General features: G+C 37.6%; 1 protein-coding gene across 1 annotated transcript; it reads right to left on the reverse strand.

The window, feature by feature from the left end:
* Positions 1-2,451: 2,451 nt before the first annotated feature.
* On the reverse strand, positions 2,452-17,706 carry LOX (lysyl oxidase). Its single transcript, XM_015140637.3, has 7 exons — positions 16,729-17,706; positions 16,266-16,374; positions 14,768-14,905; positions 13,390-13,546; positions 9,779-9,874; positions 9,301-9,416; positions 2,452-6,009 (listed from the first exon to the last, which is right to left on the reverse strand). The coding sequence occupies exons 1-7, from the start codon at positions 17,357-17,359 to the stop codon at positions 6,003-6,005; spliced, it is 1,254 nt and encodes a 417-aa protein (XP_014996123.1). The 5' UTR covers positions 17,360-17,706; the 3' UTR covers positions 2,452-6,002.
* Between the last annotated feature and the right edge of the window lie 457 nt (positions 17,707-18,163).

Genomic DNA, 18,163 nt, shown 5'->3' on the forward strand with positions numbered 1-18,163 from the left:
CAAGAATGTGATCTTGCTGGTGTTTGATTTCCTGGTTCCATCTGCTCCTACAGCAAACTCCACCCTTGTCCTTTGGTTACATGAACCCAAAATTCCTCTTTTGACCAGGCAAGCTTAAGATATATGCCTGTCAGCAGAAACTAGAATCCTAACACAAATGTGAAGTGATCGCAGCTACCAGGTTGTTTTTTATTCAAGAATCTTAGCCCCAGCACTAACCCAACTATAAATCAGTTTAAAAGGTTTTTTTCTAATACCATCATTCTAAAAAATAATGTCAAAAATAATAATTGAAAATTCTTGACTCCAATATTAGCTGTATGGCAAGGGTTTAGCTCATCAGTTTGCAAATGACTAGCTGGTAATATTGGCTCCAAATTGTCAGACTCAAGATTCGTGCATTAAGTCACTAAAGACATATATAATGAAGACCCAATATTATTTGATTCATTTTTTAAAAACGAATGATCTCTTATCAGGCTCTATCATTAAATTTGTCTTTAGCCCCTACTTAATACAATTGTGTCAGGAGCTCTGGTTTGATTTGGTATATAAATTGAGAACTGGTGATATTGTTTCTAACAGTGACACAGGCATATTCTTGGTAATTGTTTTAATGGTTCTCTTTTTGGTTGTATAGCTCTATTTGTTTTCTCTCTCCAAAGTTTGTGGCTACTTCGCATAATTAAGAAACAAGCAAGTTATTGGTAGCAAATTATAAATATATGAATACATCCTTCCAAGCCATTTATTTCCAATCCCATTTTTCTCTGCCCACAATGGGAAGTACAAAACTTTAATTGAAAATTAAGTCATGCAGTTATGCATAATATACTTTTAAGTATACAAACTGAATGAACCATGAAGAAAATGATTGTTTCACTCTAGTGTTATAAACAACTAAGATTTGTGAGGGAAGAGATTTTAATAAGCGCTACCTAAAAGCATTCAAGTTATCTAACAAATAGGAAAAACCTATATTTTTTTCTAAAATAGAACATGATTTAGAGAGTTAAATAATCCTTTCTACTGAAAAGGTCTTATTTAACCATGTTCTGTAGTTTTTAGAAAGTGAGGCAGGCAGTAAATTAGTGAGTTTTGGATATCCAGTATCCTTGTGTCCTATAGCTCAAATGCTGCCACATTTATTTTAAATACTTTGCAAATGATCTCATTTCTACAAATTTAAAATTACTTAAGTTGGTGTATCCCAGAGTTTTCCAACAAAAATTGTATACTAGGATAGTGAGAGCTATTTTAAAAAAAGACTTGTGACAAAACAAATTTAAGAAACACTAGATAACGAAGTGGTTTCTTTGCCGCAGGATTTCTCAGATACTTATATATGCTAAAAAGTATTGTGAATCTCCCAAAATATGGGAAAGATAACATTTCCCATACTTACTTAATATTGGATCCTTTTTGAGTATCTTGTGAAACTGGAACTCTTTAGTATATGTTTTAGGAAATCAATATTCTCCTAATTCTATGTAAATATTATTTACTCTTCAAATTAAAAAGAAGTATGGGAAAAGGCCTCTGATTTTAAGCTACAAATTGCTATGATTAGTGATTTATTCAACCTGTGTGTTAATCCTCTAGTAACATCTGTGGTAAGGAGTAGAAATATTAACAAATGAGTCACATAAAGACAGACAAGTTTTCAGACAAAAAGGAAAGATCTACACACTGCTATCTTTGGTTACTGAGCTAATTAACGAACACTGCTTGAAACACTGTACACTGATGAGACAAAGGAAATCATCTTTGCAATGATGATGCTTTGCCTTGAGCAGGAGATAGAAACAGGAAATTTGTGGTTTTAAGTATCACTGTTATTCTGCAACTCGAATCTGCAAATTGCCAGCCACAAGTCTACATCTGTTTTACCTGCAAGACTCCTTAAGGATGAATTGCTTTTGTGGGTTAATTTTGTGAGTTGTTCCCCAAAAACACTTGCCCAAAGTTTGGGCCTGTTTGCCCTCTCAGGTTGCGAGATTTCTGGCTAATCTGATGCAGGTTTAAATACGAATTACTATGACAGCAACGTATCTCTTTACGTAAATAGTTTATAGCTAGAGTTAGATGTATTCCCTAAACAAATATGTACATATGTGTGTGTTTACATCTATAGTCAGATATATTTCTTGTAAACCCTAATTAAAGCAGTGTGATTGTTCTTGCAATGCCTGCTGTGTGTCCTTATAAGTAGCTGGTAATGGTGATAAAAGTTTATGTATGACCACAGTGTCTACACAAAACATCAGCTAAATTTTTATCCATCATAGACAAATTTCCAGTCATGTGATCTTATTAAACAACTTGTGAATACAAAAGGCAATTAAGAAAAACTACCAACCATATCCATGGCTTATAACATTTTAACCTAAAATGAACTTCAGATGATTTATTTATATAACAACAAATGACTACTATAGACACTTGAAATCATTTATTCAAGGCATTTTTATAAAATCTTGCAATCATAGTATAGATGTATAATAAAAGAATATGAGAATGCAAAGAAGAATATCAAGCCAATGTCTGAGCATTTAAAATAAGAGTTCTTCAAAAAAGTTACAAATGTCTTACAAATAACATTCCTGAAAACTTTGGGGGAATCTAAAACTTCATTAAAAACATAACACCAAATGACATGTTACTTAGTTTATAGCAAGCAGTTTTATATTAATTAAATGTTTATATACCATCAGCTAAGATTTAATGCATCTTACATTCAGATTTAAATAATTCAGCACCATCTCAGGTTAGAGGATAAATGAAATGTTAAGTGTTTAAAAGTGGCCCAGGAATTTTGGTAGCTAGGAATGAGACTTAACTCACTGATTCAATATATTGATTGTGAATATGAGTTCAAAAGAAAAAATATATATAGAAAAAAGGGTACTTTTTAGTTAGCAGTTAATACACTGACTGGTATCAAAACACATTATTTTATAAACAAAGTATCTCCTTACCAGGAATTCAGTATTTTCATGCAATCTGCTAAAGATTAACTCTCAGTGCCAGGAAAATTTTAGTGAATTGCATTTCTTCTAGCATCTGAATATTCCGAAAAAAGTTACTACAGATAATGCCTAGTGAGTAATTGGATGATAGAAATTGTAAATAAAGTTATTCTATAAAAATATACAGATTTTCTGGAAATAGGCAAGTTGTATACTCATATATGTTATGCTACTGTTGGAAGACTGAGTGCTAGCCTCAGAGGTCAAGACATCTTTAACCCAGACTGTGGTCTGAATCATTATGAGATTACTAATATGGCATATTGTAAACTGACTCATAAACTCCGAAATTATGTTCCTATTTAGTCCGTTTCTTTCTTTCTTTCTTTTTTTTTTTTTTTTTTAGTGTAAAAGCCAATCTCCTGTCAGTACTCAGCATTCTTTTTATCATTGCCAGTTCCTATTTTTTAAAATGTATTTAGAGTTTGGTAAGACTGGACTGTGTTCTTTATTTTATTAATTGATAACCTCCATCAACTAATCATTATCTTTGAGTTTTGGCAGTTATTCAGAGAAGAGATTCAAAATTCAAAATAATTCAAAGAAGTTCAAAAATACTGAGTGTTAAATCAGTACTTGTGAGTTACTTGGGTGTGTTTAGAGGTGCCAGGTGGGGAATGAAAGTTCACATAAGGAATAAAGTAGTATTTTTAGCTTCCTAATTGAAAAAAAAAATTGTAATTAACCAAGTAGTAGGTGTTATATTTCAAAGGCAGACATTTCAGGGATTGAACACATTTTTAATTATTAGAAATACACACATGCATATAGTTAACCTTTAATTTATTTTTAAAAATAAATTATGGTCATGAAAAACAATAGTGCTTAAAATTGAAATTTTATAGACATGTAATTTTATTTCCTAAAAATAAAATAAGATGAACCTTCTGGGTAATAATGGGATTTTTAATACTTATTGAGGTTATAGACAGTCTTTTTTATGTCTCAATGCATAGCATGTGAGTACATGGCATATATTAGGCCTTCAAATGATGATGAATGGATAGACAGATAAAAGGCCCAATGAGTGATTGTGAATATGTCTTCTCCTATATATCCATGATGATATTGCCTAGTTTTTAATACAAGCTTAAGGATCAATAAAATGATAGATCCGAAATCTGTAGGTGCCAGTCTGGCTCAGTATTAATACTGACAGTAGTTTTTTTTGTTTTTTAAGAAAGCAAGTATATTAAAATATCTCTATTAGAAAAGATTACATTTTGAAAGGATCATTCTACAATCTTGGAACTAAAAAGCAATTTAAGGCAAAGAGGTACATCAAAGAAGCTATTCCATAGCTCAGTTACTAGCTCAACAAAAGCTCTGTCTGTATTGTCTACTGGTAAGCGTGTGCCCTGGTGGATAAGGATCATATGTACCGCTATATCCGCCAGCTGATGACTGTCCATCTCTAGCCCCTCTAACCATGCTATGCACCCAGTGAGTGCAGAATGATTACTAGTAATTGATGTTGACTTTACAATTCTATGATATGTAATACAGGATGCCAATGCACTTTTAAAATTCCACCTAACGTGTTCTGGCACTGGAAAGTCTTACTTGAGATTTTAATACTGGTTAATGTAGGAAAAATTCTGCTTAAGCACCACTAACTTAAAAGTGTAATTTCATTTTCTTGAATTTAGGAAAAAGCGAAAATCTCAAAATTCTATTATGGCACATGGTTTCACAGTTTAAAATGCAATCACACCTGTCTCATTACGCAGCATGATCCTCGGTTTTGCAGAAAGTATATTTTTCCTTTGTTCACCAACCCCTCAAGTATGTAATACTATGAGCTTTGCTAATTTAGACTATATCTCAGACACACACATGTGTGTGACTGATTCCTGAATAAGCCTGAATAGAACACAGGATGATGTTCCTGTGTTCTAGATAATATAAAATTTTTAGCAATCCTCTCTTTAATAGCTGAACATCTTTTTAAAATCTAGAAAAGTTGAAAAATCCTAAAATGTTTTTCAATTTTTTTAAGTTATTTGAGAGACAGTTGTGGTTTGGGGGGGACTTGTTTGTATGATTTTATGTCAGCAAGAAAATTGTATCTTTGGCAAATATTTTAATATGTTTAAATGCATATTATGTCTGGATGTATCACATCAGTCATCAAAATGACTTCCCAGTTTCATGGCTGCCTTACATATAGCAGTCCCAAGAATGGTGATATTAAGAATCCCACTTACAACCTCTCTGCCCATGGGAAAGATGAAATGATAGAGGGCAGCCTCAAGAAATATCAGACAGGAATTGGGCAGCTCCCTTACTTATTTGTTCCAAAATAAAAGTTGACTCAAGTCAAAATGAAATTGTGCATTTGAAAGAAAGAAAGTTATCTACTTATTTTTAAAATGTAAACATAATTTTTATATAGGGATGTAACTATCTGAATACATGTATTGCCATGTCTCTGCTATATAGTAATATTTCTTGACACCAATGGTAATGTGTTTGTTTCTTTCTCAGCACCAGATGTGTCCATATGTATTTAAACAGTAGGAGCATTGTTTCTAAATTCATCTATGCTATGACATATATAAACCCATTATTATTATGTTTCACTAAAGTTCCAGCACGTTAGAAAAGTTTCACTTCAAAGTCATTTTGGCTCATTCACTTAAATAATACTGACCCTTTTGCACTATAATTTCAAAAGGAACATGAGAAATTTGGATTTCTTTGAAAGAGTCAAATATGTAATTACAGAATTGAAACACTGATAATTCACAAAGTGATGTAAATAATAAACATTAAAAATTTCCCAAGTAATGATGACTTAAGTGTTCAAAATCCAGTTATGTGCTTTGTTATTGAAAACAGTCCAAACAAAATTTCTTTTGTTGTTTTCTGTTCTCTTTTTCAAAATACATGAATCCTACTGAAGTTAATCTATTTTTTCCCACTTCAGAACACCAGGCACTGATTTATCCATTGGGAGTTTTGCCTTGCTTTCTAATACCTAGATTAAGAAGACAAAATAAGACAAATTATTAACCTTATAATATAATGAATGAGTACAATAGACAAATTTAAAGTCAACCTTTTAAAAACTTTATGCAACAGTTTCCCTCCATCTAAGCAGCAATCATGTTGTGAAATTATGCAGTAGCATATCATTTTAATAATGGTTTGAAGATAGTGACTATGTCAACAGCAGAGATGCCCAATGCCTACACTCTTCACATTTAGCGGCAAGAAACCAGTTCTGAAACACTCAAGAGTACAGCAGGACTTCTGGCACCAGCAGCCCTGACCAGGGGAATTCACTCCATGGAACAAGGGTGGCACATCCACCAAGAAGCAGAGTCAAGGCCTCTGCTCCATCTTGAATTAGTCCTTCTCCAGCATGACTTTGGATATAGAATAATACATTAATAGGCAGAAACTGGACCAAAAGATCAATCAAATATTACTGTATTTAAATGCGATCATAGATCTTCATGTAAGGAAGTAAAAATGCACTTATGCCAAATCATAAGCTATCAATTTCCAAACAGTAAATTCTGTGATGAGAAAAAAAAAAAAAAAAACTTACACAGTATTTTATAACTGAAAGGAGCCTCAGAGTCACCTTGTCCATACATTTTGTTTCAATGAGGAAAATGAAGGAGAGAGGGTACATTAACAGCACACACTTATTTACTGGGTGGCTTTTACACATCAACAGAATGCTCTTAAATATCTGGCAGGAAAAGAAATCAGTGAACTGATAAATGATATGTCTTCAGAGTGACACTCACTGCTGTTTACACAGCCACCAGAATGACCTGAGGGCCTTAGGCAAGTTACACTTCCTGCTCAAAAAGCTTCAGCCTCCCACTGCCTCCAGAATAAATTTTAGCCTGCTCTTCAGGGCTGTCTTCCATCTGGCCCCAACTTACTTTTCCATCCTTTTTCTCCAACTCCTAACTCCACGAAATTTATGCTTTAGCCAAACTAGAAGACTTGTTTTTCCAAACATGCCCTGCAGTTTCCTCCTGCCATGCAAGTTGCCTGTGATGCTGACTTGCCCTGGGCTTCCTTTCCTTAATGCTCCCCAGTGCATCCCTCAGACTTCAAGGCCCAATTCAAATGTATCCTAAAGTCACTCCTGAAACTCAGCCCAAAGACACCTCTCCTCTCTCTGAACTCTGATTCCTAGGAAGGAAGGCCTGATGTGAAAGTCAGAATATAAGAAGCGAGCATTATTATCCTGAAGGTGTGGGGTTTTTTCTCAAATATTCTATACTTTCCCCAATATTTCCACTCAGAATAAGTATGATATTTTATTATGATCACTAATTATGAATAATTTCACTTTTTCATTTTTTCATCTTATCTATATTGGTTATAAACATTCCAACTTCAACCACTCTTGAAGTTTGTTACACTCAGTAATAACTAGCGGGAAAAAAAAAACAACTCTATATGAATGACCACATCAGGAATCCCTCTTGTACAATCATATTGCTGGAGCAATACAACAATTTTTATTTCTTCTAAATACCTGGCAATATCCAATTCAACAGAATCTACTGATTAAAAGCAAGAGACATTCTATGGAACAGACCACTCCAGACCTATTTCTAGTGGGAAGTCAGTAAGACATACTTGGGAGTTACCAAACTTATAACAAAGGTCCTTCTGATCCCATCACATTTTATTTTAAACTTTTCATATTGTTATCTCTATTACAGTTATATGTGTAATTCTCTCACTTCCCCTACTCCAAATGCCTTTACTCAAATTATTTGAGAAAGAAATTCATTAAGCAGTGAGTGAGAGGCTGCAAGGTGGCAGACTGTACCTGACAACGGGATATAACAGTGGACAAGAGACTAGATCCCAGCCATCACTGACTGGAGCAGGAGACAGACATTAAACAAAGAAATTCCTAAGTAATTAACTGAAAATAGTGTAATAAGGCTACAGCAGTATAGAGATTAGTAGTCCTATTTATGTTTGCATTATTCAGTAATATCTGGTTCAGGGCATCAACAAACAGTACAAAAATGAGAGTGCAAATGAATAAATAAATGGATAATGGATGAATAAATTAAGGAATTATAAAAATTAAGAAAAATTAACTAATCTGTTTATTTAAGTGCAAATTATTTTAGCTTAAATTATACAGGTGTTCTGGCGGTAGGGGGCAGGGGTTAGTTATACTATAACCAACTCCACACAATATGGGCCATAAAACCTGCCAGGTTTTCTGTGCTGTGGGCATGTTCACAAGAATGTATGTGACTATTTTTTCAGTGCTATTCTTTTGCTATCATAGGCTTCATCTATCTCTAATGCTGTGACAACACTTGTAAAGCACAGTCTCTGCTTCTTTATGTATAAAGTCCTGGGTTTTGTATCAGGCAGAAATTTCTATTAATTATGAGTTTCTAGTAGAGCTGTGCTATACCTGTCTGTATGATCCAGTGGCACTGGTGGTTCCCCAGTGACAAAGCAAAGCTGTTGAGTGTTGAGTATCATTCCAATGGAAATAGTATTCTCATTGTTGGGAAGCCATAACTCAAGTGGCATATGTAATTATAATCTAGCATCCAGCAACACTTGGGGAGGTAGTGCTTAAGGAGATGGGGCAGGACAGACAGGCACGCAGGCAAACCTACCCAACTTTCTTTCATTATTTTCATCAAAGCACCTCCCTGTGAATAGATATCTTTCAAGATTCCATTCAAAGAAGAGTCTCAGGAGAAGGAATATTATGAAGAAACCTCCACATACCTCAATCTTTTGCAGAGTATTTTCCTAGTATCCATGGTTCTAGAACTCAAATATATGACATCTTAATTTGTACAGACCAGGGGGGTTGATCTCTTCAGTTGCTTACTTTATGGCGGTGGTTTTCAAAATGTACTTTGAAGAATCCTAGCAATTCTTTCAGGGACTGTGAGGAAGGGGCAGGAAGCAACTACTGGGGCTTCTACAAGCTCACCCACTCTACATACTGAGTAATTTGATGTATTGGGCCTTCACAAATGCCTTCTGGGTAAACACTGTGGTCTGTTTATGTCTTCTCCTGAAAAGTAAGCTTCTCCTGAAAACTAAAAACCTTAGTACATTCTCCTTTGCCTTCCATTATTAAAAAAAAAAAAAAAGAAAAAAGAAAATCAGACTGCATACCATTTTCTGCCTTTGGTCTGCTTACAAGAAAGCTGCTGTAGTAGTAGAAACAGATACATTCCATGTATAATGTTTGAGCATGAACAAAAATTATTTGTGACAATTACTTAGCTAAGCAAATAACACTTACGGTGAAATTGTGCAGCCTGAGGCATACGCATGATGTCCTGTGTAGCGAATGTCACAGCGCACAACGTTGTTGGTATAGTCAGATTCAGGAACCAGGTAGCTGGGGTTTACACTGACCTGGACAATACAAACAGCATTTGTGTTAGAGTTCCTCAGTATTTTTTTTTCCATAGGGCTACAATAAGGAAATTGTTAATGAGGGACTTAGGTAAATCAAGCAGGGAAGGGATTTTTAACTTAAGTGGTTAAACTCTGGAGATATTATGGAAGGACACTGCGTATTTCCCCCTGAAGTTCTTTAAAATAAGACAGATTAGATTAGATTAGATTAGATTAGATTAGATTAGATTAGATTGTTTAGAAATAGTTTGAGGATATATAACTGCTTCCAATACCATGATTATTTAACATTTGAATCTAGAAAGGAAGGCCTATTGATCTGCAATATAAATACATGATGTATTTTCAAAGGTCTTCACCTTTAGGATATAGTTTCCAGGTTTTACATCTGTAATATCAATCCACTGGCAGTCTATGTCTGCACCGTAGGTATCGTAACAGCCAGGACTCAATCCCTAAAATAAACAACATACAAAATTTTACATGATGGTATATGGTCGGGCTATGCTAAATAATATGCTATTATTTGCAAATTAAATTTTGAGTTAGTACTTACAAAAGTCTGACAAAAAACTATACTTATATTTCATCTCCCTTGAGAAGTATTTATTACTCAGCCTTATAGCACCTCCAGCTAAAAAAGATATAGGACTAATATAAGTAGTAGTACATCTCACTTCTTAAAAGTGTCATATATCACCAGAGATAAATGCAATCTGAAGGAACAAAATAGTTCTCTACCAAAATTCTAGAATTTTAACAGTTCAAGAATAAAGGGCACATAATAATTAACTTAGCTCAAATGTCCTCTTCTCAGTGAAATCCTCCTCAATTTCCCCTTTTGGAAATTACCTTCTTGTACTTTGAACAGCCATGATACTTTTATTGTGGGTAGCTTTTATAGTATTTATCCCTTTTTGCTCTGCATTATAATCATGCTATGTAAGAATATAGCTAACCAGAGGTTGCAAGTTCCCTAAGGGTGGAGTCTATGTTGCATCTTTGAATAACTAACATTTATTAAATAGTATGTGGCAGGAACAATTGTAAACATTTTAATATATATATGTGTGTGTGTGTGTGGATATATACACACACACACACACACATATGAAAATTCAATTTTCACAACTACATGAGGTGCTATTACTATCTCCATTTTATAGATGAGAAAACTGAGGCACACTAAGATCAAATAACTCACCGAAGGGTATCCAGCTAGTAAGTGGCTAAGCTGGTTTTGAGTTTAGATAATCAAGGTCCAGAGTCCCTGTTCTTAACTACCACACTATACTCTTTCTCATACAGTCACTGAAACATGACATATTTTGTTGAAGGGGTAAATGCATGACGAAACTGATGAATGCCACATCACTCCACTTGCTAAAACATTCACGTCAATAAGTAAATGAGTGCCTTCTATAGGCTGGGAGGAGAAAAATACAACAAATACAATCCTTGCTTTTAAGAATGTTATAATCAGGAGAAGTTTCCTCAGATTGGAGTCTGTAGGTATATTCTTGATTCCATTAGTTCTTCACAAAATGTTTTAACTTGTATTTTCATTCTAACAATAATTTAAATTTAAAAGTACGTGCTAGATTCACTTTAACTCAATACTGTCACTCAATTCTAGCAACCAATATTGCTTTACTGTTTAAGATCACTTTGGTCACCCAAGAGAGAGTAAAATCACCTTGGCATGCTCTGCCAATGCTGGTTTAGCTATAGCTTGTTTTAGGAAGAGCAGGGGAGAATTGTGCTGTCATACAGCACACAATAGCACAGACAGGTCAAACTCAGAAGGGTCAGTGTTGCAGCAGTGAGACTCATATTCTATTGTTATCGTCTAGATTCCTACCTTGATCCATACATCACTTAACAGTATGTTGAGTAGTCAATATAAAATGAAGAATTTTTGGTCTGATTCCAGCATACAATTCTGATTCTAGCATATAATACATACTCAATAAGTGTTAGCTATTACTTCTACTACTACCACAATGTTCATGACATTGTAAAGGATTCATTGGATTAGATATTCATTTAAGATGGGTTTAAACAATGCTTCAATGCTTATCTTGCCTTCAAATAGACAAAAGACCTTTAAAAATGCCAAAATTGGCACTCTAGAATTCATCAGCTGGCAGAATTTAAGTATAAGCTTTGCTTATTTGCACAGGCAAACCAAAACTAGAGTTACTAAGGCAATCAGGCATTTCATGTAGGCAAAGTCAAAATATAAAAACAGATTAAATGTAGAATGTTAGCTGAGACTCTCTAAATCAGCAATTTGAGTTTTAGCAATACATGCTATTTGTTACATTAAATTAATAAGTGAATGCAGCTGTTTTAGTTTTGTATATATTTAATATGTAAATTTTTATCTCAGAATGCAGGAGTTATTAATATATACAAGTATAAATCTAAAGAAGTTATACCTAGTTTTATGCTTGAATACATTTAAGCAGCATTCAGTAAAACTAATCTAAGTCATCACTGGGTGATTGAGAGATTATTTTTTCCTTTAAATGAAGCCATGTGAAAGAGAAATTGGTCTAATGAAAAAAAATCAAATATATAAATCACTCAATGCAAGATTTGGTGAATAACGGTTAAAAAGAACATATATGGAAGATGATTAACAAGAAAGCTACCATATAAAATGAAATGGGGTTACCCCAAAGAAGGGGGGGACGAGAAGTGCTATAATGTCTACAATCCCAGCTTCAAATATTTCAGAGTGAGCTGTCCAAATCCCAGCTTCAAATATTTCAGAGTGAGCTGTCCAGAGTGCCTCTCTTTATAAATGGGGCGAATAAACTCTAGGTCCCTTGCACAGGACTTGCAGATCACTGAAAAGGGAATCTCTATACACACACATGAATAATGTGTGGGTAAGTTACATTTCTTCTTTCTTAAATAAATACTGTCCCGAGGCATGTAGAAGTTAACCTTTCCCCCTCCAATTGCTATGATGTTCTAAGCTCAGAGAAAAAAGCAATGGTAACATTTAGGTCACCAAACAGCTTCCTGCCACAGCCCTGGAATTTGCTTCCCAAGATGCCAACTGCTGATCCCTTTCTACCCTGAGTTATGTACATTCACTACGCTTTGCCAAGATCTGGGCGGGAGTCAAATTATAATGTCCTTTTACAAATTAGGGTTTCATATGGAAATACTGACATAGCTTTTAACTGACACGCATTTTCCTATGATAAAACACACAAACTGCTTAGTTCAGCACTACTTTAGAAAAATCCATCCCAACAACATCTGACATCAATTATACTGTAGATTTAAATATATACGTGTGGAGAAAGAAATGGTGTCCTTCTGCTCTAATTTGCATTATTAAAAGAGACAACTTTTTAAAGTGCTTTCAAAGAAATGTATTTCTCCTTCATTTGCTAACCCCAATCACTATTCTATTTCCAGCATAAAACAGAAGGAAGGAATGGTTTCACAGGTGAAAAAAACAGAGATATCTGGTTTTTTTTGTTTGTTTGTTTGTTTGTTTTTTACAGTTATTTACTAAGCCAGTTAAGGAATACAGAATGGGTGCATATGTTGTTGACTATTCAGACTTTTTCAGAGAGTAATTTTCTGTTCTTCATTGTGGAACATAACAAGGACCCACACTGACCTGTGATCATGAATAGGGGCTATATGCATAATGGGAAATATTTCAAAAGTAATTTGGATCATCAAGCCGTCATTTTCCTTTTCCCAATTATTTTCCATCTTGACAACGTGGACCTCAAATTGAATGCTTTACAAAAGAGTGGTGAGAGGAAAGAAAATGCTAGACTCATGGGGTATATCATCTTCAGTTTTCTTTGAGAAAGGTCTCTGTATCGTTTTGATAAAAATGTGTGTTCTTTATGAAATGCTATTTAATGCTAACTAATGGTAGATGACCTGTTTCTCTCTGAGGCTTGAGGTTCCAGATTTCAGGGTGCCAACATACCTGTGTGTGTGCAGTACATGCAAATCGCCTGTGGTAGCCATAGTCACAGGATGTGTCTTCAAGACAGAAACTTGCTTTGTGGCCTTCAGCCACTCTCCTCTGGGTGTTGGCATCAAGCAGGTCATAGTGGCTAAACTCATCCATACTGTGGTAATGTCTAACGTCCCACAAAACAAAAAGATGGTGGTCAGTTACATACAGAGAAAGCAATGAAGATATTAAATGACTTCCCCCATGGCTTCACAAATTTGTTTTCACATTAAAATTGAGACCAAATTTATCTTCTAAAAGAGAGATTCATGCTAGGGTTTCCCCCCCTACCGCCCCCCAGGACATAAATCTATCAAAATTGCAAGGTTTAACTTTGCTACTAGGACAAAAGACTTAGTTCATTATTTTGCTCTCTTATTGCACCCTGTTTTGTCTTTGAATATTACAGAGAAATGGACAATAAATTATCTGTTCTGAAGTGAAACTTGCCATGTGTTCTCTAGTGTATTCCTCTTGGCTGCCACTGCTGATGTTTCATTCCAAATAGCAGCACATTACTTTTTCAAGGTTTCTATGAGATTTTTAAAAAAATTGAGTTCTCACATATTTAAAATCATTAGTGAAACGCAAAGGAGAAATCATGGCATGTTTTATCCACCATTATTATTTAAATAGTATACACTTTTATTTAGAAGTAAAGTATTCCTATTTTATCAGGAAATTGGGTGACTTATATCTACTTTTGTCATTTCATTAAACAGAAGGTGCTGAGCTGTTCATCTTCCCACATAAGGAAAAACAACGAGGACTGGCTTGGATTTCAGGAAGTAAGTTTAAGGCTACACATCAGGATTTCCTGACAATTAACATCCAGGCAAGTTACTAAGGCAAATGATAGAATTACCTTATGTAAAACTCCTTAAATTTAGGATAGAACAGGCAACCACCTTGGGTTTGATACAGGTCTTTTTGAGCTTAGGGAGTGTATCATCTACATCTTTCTTTGAGAATGGTTTCTGAATCCTTGTGATAAAAAACGTGTGGTCTTTATGAAAGGCTATTTAATGCTAACTAACTGTAGATGATCTTGGCTGTAATGGACTTGTAAAGAAATTCTATCTGTAATGCATTGGAGTAAATTTTATTGAAGTCAATTGCTGTATCCTATCAACAGCTTTAATAAGCTGGGCCTCAGATTTTCTATTTCAAAAGATAACAGGATCCTGTAGTAGATGGGTTATGTCAAATTACATAGAGAAAAAATCAAAATATAAATAATAGCAATTTTCTCCTTTTAGGTAAGAAATAAGACTTGCATTTGTGATGTCAAAAATCACCCGAAAATTGAAAAGCAACTCAAAAGTACTCAGGAGGCCCATTTACTTACTGGTGACAACTGTGCCATTCCCAGGAATATCTTGGTCGGCTGGGTAAGAAATCTGATGTCCCTTGGTTTTTCACTCTTTGGGGAAATCTGAGCAGCACCCTGTGATCATAATCTCTGACATCTGCCCTGTATGCCGTACTGTGATTTTGAAAAAAGAAAAATTATTATATTCATAGAATATTAACTAAAGACAAAACTACAAATAAAACCTCCATTATATAGTAGTGACAATCCTCCTTCCCCAGCTAGACTATCAGTTCCAAGAGGCCAGGGCATTTAGTTTATTTGGTTCATTGCTGAAAAGCTCCTAGAACAGTCTTGGAGCAGTCAGAGCTCAATGAATATTTGGTGAATAAGTGAATGAATAACAACTATGGAAATCCACAGATTTTAACAGTAAAAACATAATAAATAAGCATTAAAAATCTAAATGTCAGAAGTAAACTTTATGTCTAGAATCAATTCAAGTTTGATCATATGAACGAGTGAAACTGAAGTGGAAATAATCCCCCAATAAAAAATAATTCACAGATATTACGAACTTCAAATTTAGCAAAACTTTCAAAATAGTTAATAAGTTGCAAACTGAGGAAATAACTCTAGAAGAGCATACCCAGATTTAAATTAATAATTTTGTAACTTCACTACCCCAAAACAATGGCAGTACTGTAAAAACATCATAGGGAGTTCAATGGTGTGAGTGATGCAAGACTCAGGAATGAAAATGAGCTTGGATGTCTTCACTTCCTTTAGCCTGACAATTGTAAAGGGTCAAAGTAGAAGAAATGTACAAATAAACATTACTGTGTTCCTACTAATATATTTAGTGTGGCTATATGTTCAGATGGTATTGATGACCTTATTTTACACTTTACATTTTTGATTAAATTTTTATTAAAACATATTTTGCTCCCTCTGCTGTTTCCTAGCAGTAAACTCAGAGAACCCCAATCTCAGAGTTACTATTTTATTTTAGAATAGTGGAAGAACAAAGCTCTTGCTCATGATCTTATTCTGGCTGAAGTAATACCGAAACAACCAAGTTCATCGTGGTCTCAAACAAAAGAGGAAAACTTAGTCTTTACCAATGAGGCTACGATGGCAAATTTGCCCCCATTCTTTTAAGGGGGTATTAACACACCCTTCATTACAATCAATGTTTTGAATTACTGTATAGTTGTTTTATGAAAAGTGATTGGAAACAATCGACTCCCAAGTTTAAGTATCTTGGAAAAAGAGCATGAGACTTCAGTCTCCAGGATAAGGGTTTGCGCCACCTCTCTGATTCGTGTTGCAGTTTGAGACAGAACCCACAGAAATCTTCAAAATATTAACTCTCCGTCCAGGTCAGCATGCCCAGGAGGTCACGTCCCACTTCCCAGCTCTTGTCCCACTTCCTAACACTTGTCTGCGCGGAACAGTAGCAGTCAGAAGCAGGCACCAGAGCGCCCCCTGAAGGAAGACCGGGGAGCGGGGCCTCAGACATCTCAGCCCGTACCTGGCCAGGCAGTTTTCCTCCGCGGCGCATCTCAGGTTGTACATGGACATCTTCTGCACGTACGTGGACGCCTGGATGTAGTAGGGGTCGGCCACCAGGTCTGGGAGACCTAAACGTCAGCAGGCGACGGGCGCAGCAGTGAAACAACCCGGCGCCCCCCGCTCCAACTCCCTACCCCTCTAGGTCCCTTACTCCTCACCCTTCTCCCACCGGGACTGCAGAGTGGAGCAGGGGGCAGCAAGAGAACTGGGGACTCCCGGGGCTGCAAAGCAATGTGAAAAGGAAGCAGGAGGGGCCAGACGCGCGGTTTGCACTAGATTCCAGGGCTGCCACTGCAGGCGCGTTGGGGGAGGGATTGGATCTGCGAGGACCGGGGCCCGCCGCGCCCAGGCAGCCACGTCGAGAAGCCACATAGCTGGGGACCAGGTGCACGGGTGGTTCCAGCGGACTTGGGGGTACTTACCGTACTGGAAGTAGCCAGTGCCGTATCCGGGCCGGTACCTGCCCCCAGGTCTGGGCCTTTCATAAGTATCGTAGTAGTTGTAATAAGGGTTGTCGTCAGAGTACTTGTAGGGGTTGTACGGGTCGTCGCCCACCATGCCGTCCACGCGGCTGGGCAGCTGCAGGTTACTGAGCTCAGGGACATCTCCCGGCGCGGTCTGGTTCTCCGCGCGCGGGGCGCCAGCTTCGCGGGCTCCAGATGTCGAGTAGCCAGCTTGGAACCAGTGGCGGGCGGTGGGCCTGGGGCGGCCGGCGGTGACTCCAGATGAGCCGGCCGTCCGCGCCCGCGCCGCGGCGGTGCGGTTGTCGCGGATCAGCAGGATCGGAGTGCGGGGCTGCTGGGCGGAGGCGCTGGCGGCACCGGGGACGGCGGCGCCCGGGTCCCGGCGGCGCTGAGGCTGGTACTGTGAGCCCAGGCTCAGCAAGCTGAACACCTGCCCGTTGTTCTCCCATTGGATCTGCTGGCGCCAGGCTCCCGGAGCCGCCGGCGGCTCGCGCGGGGGCTGCTGTTGGCCGGCGGCGGGCGGGGCGCAGCGCACGAGCGCGCAGAGCTGCAAAGGCCCGAGCAGGAACACTGTCCAGGCGAAGCGCATCACTCCTTTTGCCAGATTGACCCCGCTCGAGGAGGACGTGGCTCAGAGAAAATAAAAACAGGGCTCAAATCACGTGAGGGAGGGAGAAATCTTCAACCAAGGAGCCGAGCGGAGCACGGGTATCTCAGTCTCCACCAAGCAATGCCAAGGGTGGGATTCAGACCCTTCCCCAGTCAAGACGGCTGCTCTCGGACGTGGCACCCTTCCCTTTCCCCTTTCTCAGTCCTGGAAGGCAACGGGGAGCGGCGCGGCAGTCCCGGAGAGCGGGCAGTGTCTGGAGTGAAGGAAGGAGGAGTGATTTTAAACTTTCTGGCACGTTTGCAAAGTTACACAAGCCGTTCTGGCCCGGCCGCCCCTCAGCTATTTGTTCACGTAATGCGATTGGAAACGTGCAAGGCGGACAGCTCCTCGCCTCTGCCCCTCCCTTTCTCCCCTCCCTGCCCTCCTCCCCCCAGACACGTTGCACAGGGAGCGTTAAGGGGAAAGAACAAAACGGAACACACATCCTGAGACACACTGGCTTAATCTGGGGCGAACATGCAGGAATTTCAAAAAACTCAGACAGGCGAAGGCAGCCAGGCCATGGGGCGACGCCAAAATATGCACGAAGAAAAATGCTATTAGGTCACCAGCCCTTGAGAGGCGGGAAGTCGGGAGGTTGGGAGGGTGCTGGGGGCGAGAGGGGGGCGGGGGAGGATTGTGACTAAAGTTTATCCATAGAAGAGTTAACCAGACACATTTCCCAACGCACACTCACTTGCTTTTATGGGAAGCGCCCTCAGCAAATAAACCCCAGGATATCAA

Source organism: Macaca mulatta, chromosome 6 (genome assembly GCF_049350105.2).
Source record: "Macaca mulatta isolate MMU2019108-1 chromosome 6, T2T-MMU8v2.0, whole genome shotgun sequence".
NCBI lineage: Eukaryota > Metazoa > Chordata > Mammalia > Primates > Cercopithecidae > Macaca > Macaca mulatta.

Coding starts and splice junctions, on each gene's coding strand:
- LOX (XM_015140637.3), bottom strand. CDS start 17,359: ATGCGCTTCGCCTGGACAGTGTTCCTGCTCGGGCCTTTGCAGCTCTGC. Junction 16,375..16,728: donor CACTGGCTACTTCCAGTACG/GTAAGTACCCCC, acceptor GCTGACGTTTAG/GTCTCCCAGACCTGGTGGCC. Junction 9,417..9,778: donor CTGGAAACTATATCCTAAAG/GTGAAGACCTTT, acceptor TGTATTGTCCAG/GTCAGTGTAAACCCCAGCTA.